The sequence below is a fragment of the Ceratina calcarata genome, unplaced genomic scaffold, assembly GCF_001652005.2.
Source record: "Ceratina calcarata isolate Rehan_Ccalc_2016 unplaced genomic scaffold, ASM165200v1 scaffold171, whole genome shotgun sequence".
NCBI classification, from domain to species: Eukaryota; Metazoa; Arthropoda; class Insecta; order Hymenoptera; family Apidae; genus Ceratina; species Ceratina calcarata.
In genome coordinates this window covers 151274-171239 of record NW_017138459.1, presented here as the reverse complement: position 1 = coordinate 171239, position 19966 = coordinate 151274, and the positions used below count along the sequence as shown (strand labels likewise).

General features: G+C 36.1%; 3 protein-coding genes across 3 annotated transcripts in view; 1 reads left to right on the top strand and 2 right to left on the bottom strand.

Annotated features, from left to right (window-relative positions):
- Positions 1 to 73, bottom strand: part of LOC108632743 (uncharacterized protein PF11_0207) — a gene marked incomplete at its 5' end in the record, with an annotated part of 3617 nt that extends 3544 nt beyond the window's left edge. The window contains one exon of the mRNA XM_026810709.1: positions 14 to 73. Coding sequence (XP_026666510.1) covers positions 14 to 73 — 60 coding nt within the window. The remainder of the gene's footprint in view (positions 1 to 13) is intronic.
- A 1026-nt stretch (positions 74 to 1099) lies between these two features.
- Positions 1100 to 2444, top strand: LOC108632775 (uncharacterized). The gene is made up of 4 exons (XM_018037554.2): positions 1100 to 1339; positions 1604 to 1825; positions 1919 to 2125; positions 2202 to 2444. Exons 1-4 carry the CDS (start codon positions 1162 to 1164, stop codon positions 2360 to 2362), a joined length of 768 nt encoding a protein of 255 aa, XP_017893043.1. The 5' UTR covers positions 1100 to 1161; the 3' UTR covers positions 2363 to 2444.
- Positions 2445 to 2700: 256 nt separating this feature from the next.
- Positions 2701 to 17973, bottom strand: ltl (leucine-rich repeat-containing larval translucida). Its single transcript, XM_018037552.2, has 8 exons — positions 16797 to 17973; positions 12373 to 12541; positions 10446 to 10579; positions 9714 to 9975; positions 8355 to 8633; positions 7856 to 8101; positions 7374 to 7575; positions 2701 to 5481 (listed from the first exon to the last, which is right to left on the bottom strand). The coding sequence occupies exons 1-8, from the start codon at positions 17192 to 17194 to the stop codon at positions 5267 to 5269; spliced, it is 1905 nt and encodes a 634-aa protein (XP_017893041.1). The 5' UTR covers positions 17195 to 17973; the 3' UTR covers positions 2701 to 5266.
- Between the last annotated feature and the right edge of the window lie 1993 nt (positions 17974 to 19966).

Below are 19966 nucleotides of genomic sequence, written 5' to 3'. Positions count from 1 at the left end.
TATTAATACGTACTCTAAATCTAAGAGCCTCATTTAGTCCATTTTCCGATTCATGTGGCAAGGCCTGCGTAAAATTTCGTTAAAAATTAAATGAATGGTATAAAAATTTTATAAAAAATACTTATATATAGTTAACAATTAAAATGAGCAGATTCCTTAATACTCAAATGCTTCGTTATATCTGATGTTACTAATCTACAGAACCATACTCAAATATAATACGTATGTACCAAAACAGCTCCAATGCCGAGAATGACGAAGATCAGTAAAAATTTAGACATTTTCGATCGTGTTCTCGGAGGTGCAAACTTTCGACAAGTCTTAAGTGTAAGTCGTAATTCGATTCTTATACCTACTTATATACGAATCTGTTTCACTGATAAACATCTGTGTAAATTAAGAATAAATCAATGGAAGCATTAAAGAGACGTCGTAACGAATCCGTCATAATATTTGCTTAGTATTACGATTAAACAGTTCTATCCATCGTTATCTAATTCAAATAGCTAATTAACTTCCTTTGTGATTAAATAAATACAAAAACCAGTGAATTAAATAAATGTCAAATAGAAATGGATAATTGTATGTATAATTGTTATATGACCCTATCGAAAGTAGCATCTAAATTTTAATGTGTAGCCTGAGAAAAAAAATTTAGATATAATTCTGAAACAGCAATTTTTCAAAATATTGTGAAATAATAATGAGTCATGCGCATATATCTCAGTATTTGCCTACAGTTTAGCATTAAGAAGAATTTCAGGAAAGACCGTGATGTACGCACTTTTTCTTTACTGCATAATGCAAAAAACAGGTGCGATGAATAAAAGGATTTTCGTAATGTATGTTATTAATATTTTATAAATAGAAATGAATTTAATCCTCATGCGCTTTTCACTTTGAGTATTATAGTCTTTAGTAGGTACGAAATATGTTATAACATAGAAGAAAACCTTATATTCATATAAATTTCATACTTCTATCCACAGTTACATTTGTTTCTAAATAAATAGGAAGGGGATGATTCAAATTTTTTAACCCTTGTGATTGGTTTAGTGTGATTTGAATACCGGTTTGAGACTAATATAAGTAATCGGCTAACTTCAGATCAGATTTGGTCGCGTCAACAATCGCAGTTTTAAAGGTTAAAACCGTTACTGTATGGTCGAAGTTATTCACAATAAAAATTATGTATTGACAATGGAAGAATTTAATTATGACATTGTTTACGTTATTCAAAATAGAGAGTTTAGTGTATTGAAAAAGTTAGTATCAAATTGTTATAATTTTCGTGAGAAAATTGCCATCAAAATTGAAGCTGCAACTACATATGAAATTGGTATTTGTTTAACATATGTTTTTTTAGTCAGAATGTCTAAACATTACATTTTGATCATAAATTTGCATTCTGTGTTGAACTTTAATTAAAGTTCATGTAATAAATTTGTTAAAGCAGATATCTCAAATAATCAAATATAATGTATTTGCACAGAATTAATATGTATCTTTTAAGTAAACAAGGAATTCAATTAACACAGTATTTTATTTCTTAAATATATTTAAACAAATCCTTCAGTTTTTAACTTGTTACTCTTTTTTTTAGAATGTATAGGTAAGAGGACACAAAATGCTCATAAGATATCAGAATTGCAACAAGAACTAGAAAAGTTAAAATCTGAAATGGATGCAATAAAGTTAGAACAGAAAGTTGTTGTGAAAAAGCTTTCTAATGCAATCAAGAAGCAAGAAGAACTGAAAGAAGAAGTTAATGATGCAAAATTAAAGAGAGATAGTTTAACTCTGGAAATGATCGATTTACAACAAGGTATTCGTTGTATATGCCTAATTATATTTCATATGTTAAGTGAATGTTTTATGAGTTTACCACTTTTATAATTATGTTTTCCAATGTTTTTAGAATCAGAAAAAAGGAAAGAACATAAGGTAGCAAAATGGAATGCTATTAAACTTGCTTGTTTTTATTATAAGCAATATTTAGACTTCAGCATACATTTAACTGAAAATGAGGAACACGAGCAAATTAAAGGTTCTTTCTTTGTATGTGACGCTGATATGAAAGATAAATATTTTGTGTATGTAACTAATTATGACAGCATATGGAGAGGTATGAAATATTTGAAAAATTACAAACATATTGTTCCAAATTTGAATGTGTACGTAAATAATTCTATCCATTTTAGTGGAAACAATTGAACCTGTGCTTAAAAAAGAACATTTGAGAGAGTTCAAGAACATTGTCGACTTCTCCAAACAATCAGAAATTTCGGATTTAACTGCATTTCTTTGTAAACTCAGGGATATTTTTGTTAAATATTATTTAAACACGGAAAATATAAAATGAATATGAATATTATTATCGTTGTTGCGCAGTAACTTTAGCCTTTTACTAAAATTACGTGTTTTAAGTAATAAAAAAAAAAAAATAGAAATGAAAAGAATGTTAGGAAAGGGTTAGAAATTTCACTTAAAATAAAAAACCATTGATTTATGGGTGAACTCCGAGGAAAAAAGACTTTACCCCCCATAAAGTACTTGGAACCGAACAGACCCAAAAAGGGTCACGGCGCGTACGAAATCATTTCCGCTTTAAGATATCATAATATCTTTTTTATTATCGAAACCTGGTAATGTTAAGGGTAATAATTTTTTGTAGTGTTAAAGCTATTATACGATGTAACATTATTGTAAGATTAAAGCCTTTATTAGTACAAACTAGTATTTAAATCGTCTTATTAAATATAAAAGACTTGCAACACTATACATTGCGAAAGTTCACACATTGCTGTGATCATATTACAGTATATTTATTATTATAAGTAATTTTCTGGTATCATATACATATGTTGTGTGACACGTCGTGACGTACTATTTGCTTACAGCTCATATTAAGAACGATAAAATTCTAATCACAGTGATAAATTACTTAGATAACTATAATTACAGAAAAATCTCTATTTGATTTCTATTTATATATATGGCACTTATAGTCATATATGTCAAGCTATCTGTTTTATGAGCGATTAAGTTCGGAGTTATTAATTTCCTCTAAATTTTGTAAATAAGTATTTATTCATTAAAAATTCATTTGTCAAACAATTGTTATAAATATGTTCTAATACTTGATCGTTCATTTGATCGATAAATAACTTTCGACAGTAAAGCCTAATTAACAAGTGACTTCTCTCATCGATACACTAAAAATGTATGTATAGTTTCATCTTGCTTATAATAAGAATAATAGAGATATAACGAATATAAATAAACTTTTTAACAATCTTATCATTTGTATCGGACAGTATACAGATTTATGGGAATCTAGTTCTTATGTGATAGTACTGTAACAATCTGTCTGTAACTGTCAAATTGCATAAGAATTGTTCAAATAATGTCTGACAATGAAAGTTCATTACTAAAATTTAACTTGAACATGGCTCAGTGGAATCACGAATTCGTCGTTATTTATTGATTGTTATATTAACTTAGTTATTAATATAACTACTTATGAAGTATTTGCACGACTTACTTGTACATGGAAAGGGTCAATTGATTATGTATGCGTGGAAGCACGTTGATAACAATTCATCCCTATTGGCACGAGTTAACGAGAGGGTCAATTGTTCGCCCACTGCCAATCAGTCCATATCGCATACACAACGTAAGCTAACAGATTTCACTTACACTATTGACCCGCTCGATAGTTCATTTACTCGATCATTCAGGAATTTAATTAAAGATCGAAACGTCGACAATGGGAATCGTTGGATTATTCTCGTATAAAATACTAGCCGTATTCACGTTGTCGGCGTTAATGAGATTAATACCTAGCAAATCACTATATATATACCTATGTACCTATTCAAAATTTCATTCTTTTTTCATAATGAAAAACAAATCTTTAAGGGAATTGTAGTCAAACACAAAAAAATTATTTCACTTGCACTAGCGTTAATAGCAGATAATACTTTGAAACATTGGTGATTAACGATCATTTCGAGCTCGATTTAAAAACAAATCGACCTCAAAAACTTCGAATATACCAAATTTTTACACCGCGAAATATATGCTTTGTACGTAACTACTCCAAGGAAAACGTTAACCCTCTATTAATTAAATTACTTTTTATTCTGTATTATTTTTTTTTTACATTTTCAAGCTAAGTTTGTACAAAACTCATATAATACATTTTTCTTTCCATTAAATCTTTAGCGACCATTATATGAGTCCAAAGTTGCACGATACAATAGAGAGTTAACAGAAGAAAGATTGGCAAATGTTCTAAATAGTACATAACGCGAATTAAAATTTAAAATGAGATACTCAAGACAAGGGCGCAAGATATTCAACAAGTAGCAGCTTAACAACTATTTACAGCGTTATGATGTAGCCTAATAGAACAGAAACATTAATTAATCGCTTTTGGACCACGTAAGCGAGGCCTCGTCAATTCATTTCGATCCGTACTTTGAACAAGTGATGTAAGTTCCTTGTTCATTCTCCTTCTTTTCTGTGTACGATGAACATCAGATCGAATCTTTGCGCTCGGTCCTGTTCCATGTTGAACACATAAGAAATCGTCTCATCACGACGAAAAGGACCGTATTCTTGCGCTACGCAACTCAGTAAAAATAAATACGTATACATATATCGGTTTTTTCTTTTTCTTTAAGCAACTACTACAGTAATACGCATCTATCGCGTAAAGAGTGACGTTAAATCGCAAACAGTTGTCAGGAGTCGATCTAACCGAATTAGCCGCGTGTGTAGAAAGTCACGTCGGCGTTCGGATCTTAACGAATGTTCGCGTGTTTACGAGTGTATACATATTATGTAACACTTTTTCCCCTTTCTGATGCTTCCAAGAAATTCACTCACGCGTATGAGATTAAAACGAGCTAAAACATCGGTGCTTATTGCCTAGCTAAACGTCGAACTTGAAACGAGATTACGTTAAGATCCGAACCGCTCGCGTCCGTATATTTTCAGTCTGTCTAGCAGACTTTGTCTACTTCGGAGTATGTATAGAGTCCGTGTAAAACGGGTAGCCACGAATCGCATGACTGTTCCTCTGACACACTTTGTCATAGCAGCAAAAGGTGCTAAATCAGTTCAAAGTTCAAAGTTCGAAGAGCACCGCATAAGGGACAAACCACGATTCTGTTATGATCGTTCCTGCATTCCTCTTCTTCGTCTTCCTTTAAATACCTCTTTGCGGTCCTTAGGCGATTCTTCGCACGATTCGGGAGAATTACTCGAGGGTCGCAGCGAAAGAAACGTTACCGCCAGATGCGGCCGCCGCGGCGGCCAACAGCAGTGTCGGTGGCAGCGGTGGAAGCGGGGACGTTTGTTCGATAAGCGTCGCGGTAGTTGGGCAATTATTGGCAACACCATAGACTTTCGCATGATTCACTTCGAAAGCCACAGTCAGGTCTGCAAGACCGGGATCGCACAGTACTGGATTATCTGCAAACAAAAAAAAACATTGGAAGATCACAAAGGGCAAGCTTTTTCTGTGACGTGTGTCGTTGGCTGATAAGCGAAGAACTCTGATAACAATAATTGGTACATATGGGTTTCGTATCATACGTGCTAAAGACTGATTGCACTCTTGTCCACATACTTGAGATTTAATCGAAACAGTGTCTAACTATTTTTTATCTATTTCGAACGGCTAATTATCGAATATTATTCAATATGTAGTGATCAGCATTTATTTCAGGATTATACTTTTGTTTGTAGAATCGCTTATTGAACAGTATCAGCCATGAGCTCTGTTTATTTTAATAAACTCTAATATATATGTGTATATACACTATAATACGTCTACAAGTACAAATACTACGTTTTTTACATTTTTTAAGAAGCTTCTACATTACAGGCATCTGACCATTTCTCTCATGAAATCATCATCCGTTAACATAGTCCATTAAAGAGAATTGAAGAGATTACATCGAAGGTTTAATCGCTGGCTGATGTATGTAGGTTTATTCATATTGATGGTCGGTCGTATCGGCCGTTAAGGCCTTATAAATACGCAATCGTGTGATTTGAATTAAATGATAACGACACTGGAACAACAAGGAATGATTCGCGGAATAGAAACATCTTTCGCGTAGAAGAAAATGAAATCGTTCAATGAAAACGTGAACAGGAAACAAGAAGGGGAGTTCTGGAAGTGATTAGGCTGACCGTGATACCTTGTTAAGGCCTTATAAATACGCAATCGTGTGATTTGAATTAAATGATAACGACACTGGAACAACAAGGAATGATTCGCGGAATAGAAACATCTTTCGCGTAGAAGAAAATGAAATCGTTCAATGAAAACGTGAACAGGAAACAAGAAGGGGAGTTCTGGAAGTGATCAGGCTGACCGTGATACCTATAACCAGGGATCGGATACGATAGCGAAACCATCATGAAAACTTGTGTATTTTATATATATTATACATACGTTTTAACAATAGCAACGATTCGACAACAAATAATGTGAAATGGCGCCACGACGGAGGTTATCGCGTTAAATGTAAGTCTTACAACAAAATAAAGATGCGGGATACGAACGGAGCCATCGTTATTATCAAGCAGTAATTCATTTTCTGCCGCCAACCGGCCACTTTCATCACCCTTCCCTTCTCCTTCCCACTCATCTATTCATCGATACGTCTGTCTTGGCGACACTTAACGATATATTTATTAATTATGCACTGGCGCCTACTCATCACGTCTGTGTTTAATAAAGACGTTTACTTTTTACGACAGTGGAAAGCGAAATCGCACGATGTTGTCTCGTACAGGTAATCGAACGCTTCTCATCGGCTTTCGAGCCGAGACGGCTATGCGTATTTGCACACGACACATTATTCAAATTGTTGAGTGAACGCGAAAGTTATAATGATTTATATTCGACTTAAACGTCATATCAAAGTAATCATGTGTCGCGGTTGATCTATATAGGTATCAGAATGAACTTTTCCACGAAACTTTGGAAAAACAAGAAAAACAAACAATAAAAAATATGGTTTCGTGTGATCAAATAGAATGACGTTTGTGAAAAATCAAATACACCTGTATTTAATTTACTGTTTTATTATATATACGTAATCTAAAATATTCTGTCTTTTCATCTGATGATGTTTATATTTTATCAAAAGAAAAGACGTGAATCATTTTTTCTTTGAATACAGCATATGTTTCAATCAATGGTTTCAATTTTGTTTATCGATGATTCGTTATTAACTGTGTTTGCTCGCGAAGCAAGAAGGGGAGCAGGAAGTCTGGCAAATTTTTCAAATGTCGTCAGCAATCGATGGCGTAATATTTGATAACGTTGATAACAGAAGATTAAGACTTACCTTGGAGATATATACGAAGCACGTCAGGAACACCGTGCACAGTACAACGCGTGTTTGCAACAAGTTCCGGCATCAACGTTCGAATTCGATTCGCACTCACGTCTGCCCAGCAGAGAACCGGGAATCCGCGGAAGTCTCTCTCGGACAGTGTCACTAAGCGATTGTGCGACGCGTTTAATTCCTCCAAAGAGGGAAGCCAAGTCTGAACAGAATGAAGGTTACCGTGATAAAAAGACTATTTTCCATCGAAACATTGTTAAAGAATACAATTAACATTTTATAGGCAGATTTTCTGTTTTTGATACTGTGTCAATAAATGCAGTAATGAATAACGTAAACTGAATCGAAATTTTGCATTTATTATAAATCTTCTATTTGGTATTTTAATCAGTTAGACTGTATCGTACAATAACTCGTGAAACAATATAATCTCTTGATAGGAACAATAAATTTTAATTGATTTCACGTATAATTATGCATACCTCTGATGTATCCTCAAGAGTGGTGAGCTCGTTATGGGAGAGATCAAGGACTTTGAGACCATCAAGGCCTCGTAGATCACGTGGTCCAATTGTTGGTCCCAGAGCATTGTGACTGAGATTCAGCCTTTGCAATTCTTTCATTCCGAGGAACAATGAGCCGTCCAAGCTTCGTAGTTCGTTATGTTGAAGACGCATATCCTGGATGTTTCCACCGGCAGTTTCGTCTCCTTCCTCTTCTACTAAATTCTGTAAAAATAAGGAAAGCGATCAGGAATCTTGGGTTATTTGTTCAGCTCATTGGGTTTGAAGTTGTAGCATAGACACTTATAAAATATACGTGCAGCACAGTAAAAGTCATGAAGTTCATAAAAAATGTAACATGTAACACTTATACGATGGTATAATGTTTGCCAGGAACTTATTGTTGGATAAGTACAAATAAAATAATACTGAATTTCATGTGGCGCGACATAATCTCTTTCGAAACTTAAGCACGTACCTCTGATGGTGTTCTTCCTCTGTGAAGGTGTGCGATTTTGTTGTTCGAGAGATCCAACAATCGGAGCTCGCGCAAACCACGAAGTGAAGCGAATGAAAAATCGGTAAGCTCGTTGTGCGTCAAGTTCAAGCACTTGAGAGACCTAAGAGGATAAAGGACACTGTTGCCTCCGTTTCCGTCACCGTTACCTCCACCAGCACCGCCCAATGATTTTAAAGAATTATGTCCGATTTGCAGCTCTTCTAACATTTCTGCTTCTACGAAATCCTCTTCCGTTAGCTGAGAAAAACGTACACATTTTGTCCCGAATAATATTTATTAACTCTCTTATGATTTTGTTTTAAATTTAGTTCATTAACGTGATTAGATAGAGGATGAAGTGGGCCATTCCCAAAATGCAGTCTGACCACCTCCAGTGCCCTGTGTTTCACAATTATCAGTATATGTAAAAACATATTTAGCAAACTCTTATTTTTATCTCATAAAAAATAAGCTAATACTTGGGGCGCAATGAGATATGCAATATGAAACAGAATGCAAAAAACATTGGAAGGAAATAAGGCGAGGTTCTGGCCTCTCTCAGTAAAAATCATCTTTACGTTACTGAATTTATTTTAATTATCGTGATACTTCAATCTTGTATTGTACAATTCATTTTCAACTCGATTAAAGAACTCTTATTATGATGTGGTAATGGTGAAACCTTATAGTAAGCCAAAAAGACCAGTCAGATTGTAGAATTGGAACGAAGACCATCTAGTACGAGCCGTCAGTTTTAATAAAAATTTAATCCGCGGGTCGGAAGCGTACGACACATGTAATATGTAATTACATTAGGATGTAGTAATTGACTTAATGCACGGAACACTGAACGAACGCCTCCATACATCGCGTTATCATACATCGAGATCGTGCACTTGCACTTCGTATACATACTTATATCTGCATGTTTTAACCGACTACCGCGTTGCGTCGATGTCAACATCGTGCTTTGTGGATAATAAATAAATAAATTAAAGCGAAACACTTTTGATCCATCATTTAATTATCGCGCAATATCTTTTTTTATTATTGATCAACTTGAAAAAATGTTTTTTTTTCTTTTCGTATCTTCAATGACAATGATAACGGATTCAAAGTAGAATATTTTAAAGCACAAAATTAATCTATGCAAATGTTAATATGTTGATACCGGCTTGTCTGACGACTAATTGTTTCTTGTGAATTGCACAAGACATGCCACTGCATTTCCAATGAAAAGAGATAACAGTTGTGAACTATTTAATGATAATTCTTTAATGTAAAAAAGTGTAAGTAATTGTTAATTTTTTGTTATGAATATGATTGATCATTACGTACCTCTTGTAGATCGTTGTACGAAAGTTCGAGGAACTTCAACCGACGTGCCTTTTGCAGTGTACCATCTAGAGTACGAATTTTGTTGTGCTGAAGAAACAACGTTTCCAAACGATGCAGGTAACGAAATTCCGCTGGCAGATGAGTTAATTTATTGTCCACGGCGTAGAGCATTTTCAAATTATGACCGGAGGACGGTAGCTCGCCGTCCAGAGACGTGAGCTCGTTTGCGTTAATTAGCAGCCATTCCAACTGATTCAAATCTCTGAAATAAGATTAATCCATGTCGATGACGTTCTTGTCTTAAGTTCCCAAAATAAAACTGATTCCTCCATCGAACGCGAGGGACCAAAATTCTTTATTTATTTTATTCTATTACGATGTTGGTCAAAAAGTCTTCCCCAACAATTTCTTTAAACAAAACTTAAGCTTTCCCTTTCTTTATATTTTTTTATCCGATTCGAGGTTCGAAAGAGAAGAGAAACGGTTCTCCGAAATGCATAATCTTGAGCACGTGACTTGATCGCGAACTTAATTGTTCTCTCCTCAGCATATAATCTGCGTGCACGTTCGCTTAATCATTCGGTCCAGTCCGCGGAGGCTTCTTGTTACATCAACGATGAATAGAACCAATTAAATTAGAGCCACCGTAGCAATGGTAAACAGGATGTCCGATACGTTCTAGGAGCTTCGTGAATGAACGTAAATTTTGCAGTAATCAAGAAAGTGTCGTACCGTAAGGTTCGATTCAGACTTTGCAAGTGATTGCGGCCGACATGTAGGTGCTTCACTAACGGCGGCAACGAGCCCGGCATCATTTCTGAAATCGTATTTCCGGCCATAGAGAGATGCTGTAATGTCGGATTGTACTGAAAATCATAGGTAAAAAGTGCCCTTTGAGAATATGCATTTTCGAACGGTACAGTTGCATTAGTCGTTTATCCTGTTCTGTGTAAAACTTTTTTACTCGAAGTTTAGTATTCTATCGACTGCATATACGTATTATTATACGTATTATATATATTTTATGTTGAGATTTGCAATCGCACGATTCTTATGAGGAAATTGAAATGAAACTAAGCAGACTAGTAATGAGACAGCTGTTTATTATACTCCATATTCAGCAGTGTGGATGAACGTCATTAAACACGAGAATCTGCGATGTTTAATCACGACCGAAGGTTACACGATGAGCGTTAACAGATTACTTAAACAACATTGTTACATGACATGATTTTCTCGAAGTGTACAGGAAGTTTATGATTCCAAAGCATCCGCGTTTACTATACTAATCAATTCAAATTCAAATCAACATGCATTTACTATTGTTCGATAAACATTTTTGTTTAATGGATCAATATTGTTACACGAAGTCATTCTTTCCCATAAAGTATCCAAATAAACATTATTTTTTCTCTATTACTTAAAACGCATCGATGTCCAATCGATACGAAATAAAAATCAAAATGTTGTGGAGAATAGTAAAAATTGCAACTTTATTCAATTAGTAAATTCTTCATTAGATCGAAACATCGGTAATACACGTACTTTGCGTAATTTCTATCGTTTTTTAGCACACGAAATACAGTCGCGAAATAAAAAAAATCTTCGTAAGTAGCATGAATCGTCTAGAAAACGATTGACGGAACAATTCTCTGCACGTGGCCGGTCACGTGCGCGACAAGCGCCAGGGAAACCCCACCAACCTCTACCGAGTAGTAAGTATATAGTTGCCCTCCTCTCCTCGTAATGAATTGTTCGTTCATACGCCGGTTACAAATGCTTTAACTCACGCGTAGTATACGAAACGTGTTTAGAATGTATCCACTCAGCGTATTATTTATTTCTTTAAAGAACGGTAAGGAAGGAAATAGATAAATAAAAAGAAGTGAAAACGTTATTTCTGATCGAATTCTTCTTGACCAATATGCTTAGTTAAAAGAAGAGAAAAACCTATGGGAAAAGAGAAAGAAACGAAGTAAGGAAATAAAAACGTTATTGTATTCGTATCTAATAGGATTGAGTGTTAAACATAAAATCATTATTGGAAGGTGCGTAAATGACATTATTTTCTTTGGAATCAATGCACGTAATAAGTAGACATAAAAATGATTCCACATGTTTCTTATGCGTTACTAAATGCATGTAAGATTAGACTTAATCGATGAATGTGTATCTTAAATTTATTGGAGTCAATATTAATTTGGTCAAGAAAGATCACAAACTCTCGTAATTGAACACTAATAACATGTGCTTGTTCATAAAGCGTGACAATCGAAACGATCAACCAATACTGGTTTTTGCCCTATTTTACATGTCTCTTACATAAAATATGTAAAATAAGAAAAAAGGAGAGATGCAGACGATGGAAGTTTCTCACTTCGATTGACGACATTGAAAATTACACATGCATATTTAGCGTTCGTGCAAGGATCATTAGAGGGCAAATCCATTCGTTTGAAATAAATGGTTCATAAAATCTACGATTGTGTGAAGCGCGCAAAACAATATAAGACACACAATTTATTGAGAATGTAAGTCGCGTCGATCATTCTTGCAATCCCGTATATGAATATATGTATAAAGAGATACGTGTATCAATGTTTATATAGTAACTAGTGAACAGCTGATGAAACAGATTTTTATGAATACACATGCGTACCTTAAAGTCATCCGAATCTATACGATTTATCCGATTTCTGCTGAGATCAAGGGTCCTCAGCAACGAAAGATGTGACAAAATGTGCCGCGGTATAGCCGGTACTTCGTTATCTGCGAGACTGAGATACTGCGTTCTCCCCAATCCCGCGAAAACTTCACCATCCACGTACCTGCGAAACATTAAAGTCGCTTTTCAATTTTTAATATTTCATTTACAATAATTGATATTTATTATGCCAGCAGTACATTCTCGAGAGCAATCGAGCGTAAGAGTGTACTTGCATCCTTGCCTCTCGTCGAGCTCGTATCGTCTCGTCTCACGTCGTCAGCATACAGTTTCTCAATTCATTCACAATTAATTTTTTTATTACAATACGCAATGGCGAGCTGTGAGTTCGAGAACATTCATGTCCAGTCACAAAAGTGTAATGTAATAATTTCGCGACTGACGAGCCAACAAGGAGGTAGCACTCGCCTCGGTAAATGTCTCACCGGGATTGTACTCTGGCATTATTGTTCATATAATTATTTCTATTACTATTTATTCCTATTAAAATTTTTCATTATCTCAAGCAGAGATTCATTTGCCCCATTCAGTGATCAAACTTACAAATAAAGATTCGAATCACAAGATGTGTAAAGTGTTAAAGATTGCTAATATAGATAAATAATATGTCTCGAGTATGAAAAAATAGGCATCTTTGGTGTCCTCAAAAAATGTTAAATGTTTCCGTCGCTAGTGGCTTATCTCGCTACGTAAGCGATCAGAAATCGAGCAACATGTGGTCCTTGTAAACACATGGCCGGCGAACGATATGCAATCACAATTATCTATAAGACATGAAGTTATCTCGCTCATTGCCCTAGTCACGAACTAACAAAGTAGACTTAAATTTTTCCGTAATACAGAAGATTAAGGGCACAAAGGAATGATTTGCACTACTGTTCAAGAACAGAATGTATGCATATATTCAATCGGTACGAAGTTTGTAGGTTTTGAGAAATTCTTTTTATAAGCTAGAGATTAAATTTTTATTGATACTGTATACTAAAGCACTATTAAGAGAGAGAAAAGTAGCTCGTTAGGAAAGACATAGGAAATATACAATTGCTAAAATCGCTCCCAGTTTTCTGCAGATAGTCTTGGATTTGTATTTTTTCTTCCATCATCTATCTATCTATTCTGCCTCCCATCTGTAGACTATTCGCGTACATTATTTGCGCGGTAATAACGGAGGATAAAATACAAATTCAAGAAAGAACATGCGCAGTTCGCAGACATGTGTCTGCGAACAATTGGCTGTCATTGTTAGTGTCGTCAAGACTCGACGCTGGATTTTTATTTCAAAATGCGCTTTTTAAAATGCTGTATTTCTAAAGTGAAACTGTGAATTATGATACCTTTGCACATATGCCTATAATTATATTTAGCACATAGGTACAAATTTTCAAGTCTTTCTTGAATGTCGTTTGTAAGATATTAGCATCCCCGTCGCGTTTTCGTTCGCGAATGTTTTCTCCCGTCACAACTCCAGTCACTATAATAGCCTGTTCTCATGTTGTAATTAAATGTTTTTTATTTTTTTTAATCTCAACGACAAATGCATTTTTCATACAAATGTTGTCAGTAGATTTTCTTCATAATTTGTCCTGTAAAATCCAGTCGTGCAATCGCTTTTTGAAAAATATAATTTTTTCATTAATTTGTTTAAGATGTTATTTGTTTAAACAAATGCATTTACACGTAAATATGCCTGTGTTACTCCATCATACGAACTCTGGTACATAACTTAAACTCGTTAATAAATGAAATTCAGCTCGCAATGTTATGTCACGTTTCTGAAATTATGCAAATCTTTATCAAAATACATCTGAGGAGAAAGGGCCAATAGAATGTCTAGAACGTAGGCGACGCACGGTCATTATCATTTGATTATTCATGTACTGGTTGGCTCACAGCATTTCATTATTTAATTATTTCTCGAGACGATAAGAGAAGACCCTCTTCTTGATAACTCGCTCGAAGAGGTCAGGCACGATTAAGATTTCATTCTCGCGCCCGTACAACTCTTCCTCTTTTTCTATCCTTCGCTCGGGAAGCAACGACGCGACGCGACGCATTCAAGATGATTGTTCACTCGTCAAGGACTTTCATCTTCTTTCATCTGGCAAAGTGTATCATGGTAGTATCGTAATAATCAAGGAAGAGTGTTCATCCTTTGTGCCAGTTCGTAATAATGATTTTATGAAAAAACGGAAACGGTAAAACTCGATATGTTTATTTCTAATAGCATCAATGCATTTTAATTTGTCTGCCTTTTAAAATACATACTAAAACCCTGCTGGACAACGCAACCTGTACAATAAAATTGGATTCAACGAGTCAATTTCTATGTACCCAAATCGTCTGGTTATTATGAAATTATTTAATAGTTTATATAAACACGGTTGTAAAAATATAAAAATATGCAAATAAATATCTCGCGAATATAAAGGACGACACAGGTTCTAGTATGTAACTGTTTTCGACAACCATATGTGTAAACGTGCATTAACGTTAACGTAAACGTATCATAAATCAAAGGACAATTCACGTTCGTCTTTTTCAATGATTCGAGAGGAATTTTTACTATTGAATGTTACGCATAAATCGTCGGTTTGCTAAACGATTACACCAATTGGAATCGGTTCTTTGTTACATATAAACATCTTTACTCAATGTTCGCAACCATCAGACGATGACCTTTTGTGGAGATATTGTCATTCGTATCAATAACTCATACGATGTATTTGCACGCGTGCTCCTCTATGAGTCCTAAATGACGATCGTCTGCATTCGAATACCTGCTATAAACTACGTTCCATTACACCTGTTACACAATATTCTCTTGACTTCTCTTTCGATCCAATTTTGTCGTTTATTGTTGTTTCACGTCGAATCGACTGCAGAAATGATTCGTAGGACATGGTACAGTATAAAACAGTGATAATCATTAAATTATGACGGAATTGACATTGGGTGCCGTATTACTTTAGGTGGACTACAAATTACCAAGATACCGCAGTTTTAATAAGTATATTAATTTTCCAGACCCGGGAGACTTCCGGGCATCGAAGTCCGACATTTAACTACTGGAATCACCGCGATTCTTTTTTAGATTTTGCTTGCAATTATGCCTTATATTTTACAAAAGTTTTGACGGTGTCTTATTCTCTATTCTTCAGAGATTACGAATTTTATAATCAGACGAGCGAAATCTGTCGATCGTTACAACGATGTTAAAAATTTGTACTTATTTGTAAAACTAAATGAATTATGTTTAAAATAATTAAATCGAAAATAAACAATCGAGAATTATAGAAGCATAAGTCAAGAGGTTGATGAACACGCTTAATTATGTTTTTCGGTTAAAATCGATCTAAAAATTTTTCAAAGCATTGAGATTTCGTTCTCTATCGTATCTTTTTATTTAAGAAAATGCATGAGGATTCTTCAAAATTCATAAACGAATGCCGAATATACTTAGACCGCTACGATTCTCGATTCTCCAGATGATGTCGTAACGGTTCACTCGACTGGAACTATAATCGCAAATTTTTATAGGCACGTAATTTTTATATGAAAAATATTTCATCGACGGATAAGTTGCGTAGTTAAATTGGAAAAAATTACGCAGAGAGGACTACGAAACAGTTTAAAACTTCTAGAAACATGATACGTTAGCTCGGTCAATGTGTACGCATGGTCAGAGTAAGCGTGGCTGACATCACTTATTCACGCGTCACTATCGTCGTCACACGATTTTCTTTATCAACATCAAGAGTACTTGAAGAATTTCCTCGATTTTACCACTTCCACGAAATGATCGAGGAAGATTCCTTGAAACTGCGAGGTCGATCATGAGCAAAAGCATTCATTCTTTCGATATTCATTGAACGCTTTGTTACCATACCGAACAGAACTCAAGTTTCGCATTTACTGCGAGCAAAACGTTTTACAATTCTTCTATGTACATACGTCAAAGTTAATTTGAGATTCAGCTTGCAATTACTATTGTACACTGTCCTCACAAAAATTGTTTAAGTACCTTTACACATTTTCAGTAATTCTTTTATAAAAAGTTCAAAAAAGCATTTGTTTTCTTCGCATTTTGTATTTCGATGCAAACAAAACGCCTTAATCACTGCCGTTACTAACATTGAAACATTTCAATGTAACTAATGGATGAAAAAATCCTCATGGAAATAAATGCAAGAAAAAACAAGCACGGACAGTTAAAATCTAATTAAAAAGAGATACATCACTAGATGGAGAGAAAAAAAGAGTTTCTCTCTTCTTCTAAAAAAAATATCTCATGCTGAAATTTTGTAACAGATAAAAAATTCTCGATAGTCCCGATTCGATGCATGTAAACTTACACTCACCCTAGATGATCGTGGTTGAGTTCAAGCCTGGTGATAGACATCCGCAGCTCTTTAAAATCATGCCGTGATATGTCCCTGAGGTTCGAATGCGAGACTCGCAGGATAATTTGTTGCTCGGTGGTAAATTTACCCCTTAACGCGCCCGCGACCTGCTCGAATGAGTCCATACGTTCGCACACGACTTCGATTCGCTCCCCGTGTCCATGATGGCTAGGGTTGTTTCCGGTATTCGCGACGGCTGCGACCGCTGCGGCTGCGGCCGCTGCTTGCGCCGGATTGATAACGGAACTGGAGAACTCCTCCTGCCGGCAGGTACATGGGCTTATCTCTCGGCGAACAGCGCAATGGAGACTCGTGCTGGCTGCCAGCCCCAGAAGTGTATAAAGCAGCCCCGACATTTTGCTTCGTTTGAACGTCAAAACACGACTGCAATGATCACCATCAAAACGCACCAAAGGGAAGGTCTTCGAGAGTGGGCGATAAATGTGATTCTTCAACAGTCTTTACGGACTACGCATCACCTTTGGGTACACCGACCACCCTACGCTGGTACCTCTTCACCCTTTCGCTCTGTCTGTCACTACTTTGTACACTCGTACCGATCTCTTCTGCTGTGCTGTTTCCGTATCACAATACACAATAGAATTACTGACAGGGACAATCACTCCAAGTATAAAGTATTTTTTTGCATTTAAAATATTAACGTCGAATAAGTCCGACGGAAATTCCGATTCTTTCACCGGTGATTATGAATTATTGAGATTCCGGCACAATTGTTCAGGAAATTGTGAACAATCTGATAAAGTGAAGTAGCGAAGATTGATATAAGGAATTCGAGATGTTAAAGATTGAAACTGTGTATTCGACGCTATCGTGACTCGCGAATCGACTCGGTCACTTCTATTCACCGACACTAACTCTAGACTGACACTGGCCGAGCACGGCTGACCGCAACGTATTATCTACACTGTCGCGATCCACACCCCAGACGGGATATGTATATATATGTATTCACTGCTGAAACGCGGGTGAAAGCTGGCTGCTGTGCGTGTCTATCTCCGTTTTTCTCTTTCTTTTTCTCATTCGTGCCGGACACGAAGGAGGCTTATCGTCGCCAATGGCCCTCCTCTTGGCGCCACGAACGCGGCAACGGCATTAAGCCGCGACGCGCCGCGCGAGACTTACTTATAGTCGGAACGTCGTGCCGTGGCGCGGCGGCGTCGCGCCGCGCGTCCGCTCCGGGAGGGAATCCGACTTCTCTCAGGACTCGTACATTATGTGTGCGTACATCGAGACATCTCTTCTTTTGCTCTGTTCTCTCTCGCTTTCCCTCCGTTCGTTCTCCGCTTTTTATCGGTGACCGTCAGTTCTATTTATCTCTGGCGGTTCACTCGGACCAGCGAGCAACCGGAAACACAGCACGTGAGAAGCTGCGTGTATACATATGTATACCGGCAAATAGTTCGTAATCCACCGAGTGTTTTTGCAGTCGCTGTTCAGACTTTTTCCCAATGTTGTTTACAGCAAATTCATAAACAATTTCACAGACATTACTAGAAACAAATACGCATATCTTCCATTCTTTTTGTTGTGCGTTTTCTTTTCCCTCTCCGTTTTCGATCGATGACTATATTCGATCTATTCATTTGCGTTTCGCTCGAACTAATAGGAGTTAAAGGAATTTCACATATATCCCCTTACTTTTGTCATGCAATTTCTTATCGAGTAGATATACGAACCCGAGAGATCGCGAAATTCACATAAGTCTCTTCACTGACAATGAGCTCATACGTTAATTGTAACGATTCAAACAAATTGAACATTGATACGTGTTGTTATCGTCCAATGGGAACTGATATCATTAAATGGGACAAATAAACTTGTATATCAACGCGAGTAGATCATTTCATACGTTATGATTACTACGTACTTATGTTACGGTTTATGTCACCTGTGGCTTCATGTATGTAAACTTATGTGAAAGTATGTGAGTAGTTGGTCTCAGTTTGATATTTCGACTGAGGGGCAAATTGAGCTAGAGGATTGAGACACTTATGTCTTTTTCTGGATAACGACTTGGAGTTCGAACGGTTCATTTTTATGTGTCTGACAGTATGAAGTCCCGTCAATCTTTCGATACCGGCGCATTACATATGCGAAGGCGGTATTTGCACCGATAACAAGATTCATTTCAACTTTTGACCTTTGCTTAGCCGCTTCGGGGTCCGCAAGCTAAAAGAAAATACCAGATGATTCGCTCATAGATCCCTCTCTTTCTTTTTCGCTTTCTCCACCTTTCTCTTTGCTCACGTTCGTTCATTTCTTCTTCCCTTTCGCTCTTCATCCTTTACTATGGTAACTATTGAGAAGACACTCGAGCGACATTTGGACTTATCGTAAACCGATTCTTTGAGAAAAAGTGACATCCTACAGTATCTTGATGGGGTCAATTAACAATCAAACGCGTGGACAAGACTGCTATGTCTGATACAGTTGCTGCAATCAGCATACTGTCGGCAAGCAGTTATATACATTTATTTTAGCAATTAAAGTACTGATTAGCAGATTTATATGCAAATCCAGCATTTGTTGACAATAATGCCTCGAAATGTCATTAAGCTTTCGTCTACACAATTGTTACCTTTCTCATCTTCTCGGATACATGAAGGTAACAAAAGTGTACGAATTTATTGATTCAATTAGTCGAGACAGTTATGCATTTCGTCTTTTTCACGTTTCGTTTAGCGCTGTTCACGATCTCGATGCGGTGCCATAATCTCAGGTAGTCAATGTCGTGCCATGCGATAACGTTTTTATTTTTTTATCATTTGTCAGATTTTTGATCAACTATTTTCTTAAATTGTACAATTTTTTTAAATTAAACTACGTAAAGTTCATAACACTTACGTCGAATCGCAGTATGAAGTGTCAATAGAGAAAAAGAAATATGTTGCGATTTACAACTTACGCAGTTGGCTCATTACGCTATCTATAATTATCATTGATTTATACGCACCGTTTCAACGCTCCTTTTCGTCCATTGTAAACCAATATAAATGAATTACCGACTTCATCGATCGAACGTTCCTTCGTGGATCATTGAAACCCGAGCAAATACGTATTTTCTTATAGTACACCCTATGATCTGCGCGACACGATGCAACGCATCA

What these genes read in the sequence shown, in the direction of transcription:
- LOC108632775 (XM_018037554.2), top strand. Translation starts at nt 1,162, where the DNA reads ATGGTCGAAGTTATTCACAATAAAAATTATGTATTGACAATGGAAGAA. An exon ending in TGCAACTACATATGAAATTG is followed by an intron (nt 1,340 to 1,603) that starts GTATTTGTTTAA and finishes TCTTTTTTTTAG; the next exon opens with AATGTATAGGTAAGAGGACA. An exon ending in AATGATCGATTTACAACAAG is followed by an intron (nt 1,826 to 1,918) that starts GTATTCGTTGTA and finishes CAATGTTTTTAG; the next exon opens with AATCAGAAAAAAGGAAAGAA.
- ltl (XM_018037552.2), bottom strand. Translation starts at nt 17,194, where the DNA reads ATGTCGGGGCTGCTTTATACACTTCTGGGGCTGGCAGCCAGCACGAGT. An exon ending in TAGATTCGGATGACTTTAAG is followed by an intron (nt 10,580 to 12,372) that starts GTACGCATGTGT and finishes TATGATTTTCAG; the next exon opens with TACAATCCGACATTACAGCA. An exon ending in CTCTTGAGGATACATCAGAG is followed by an intron (nt 7,576 to 7,855) that starts GTATGCATAATT and finishes CATTCTGTTCAG; the next exon opens with ACTTGGCTTCCCTCTTTGGA.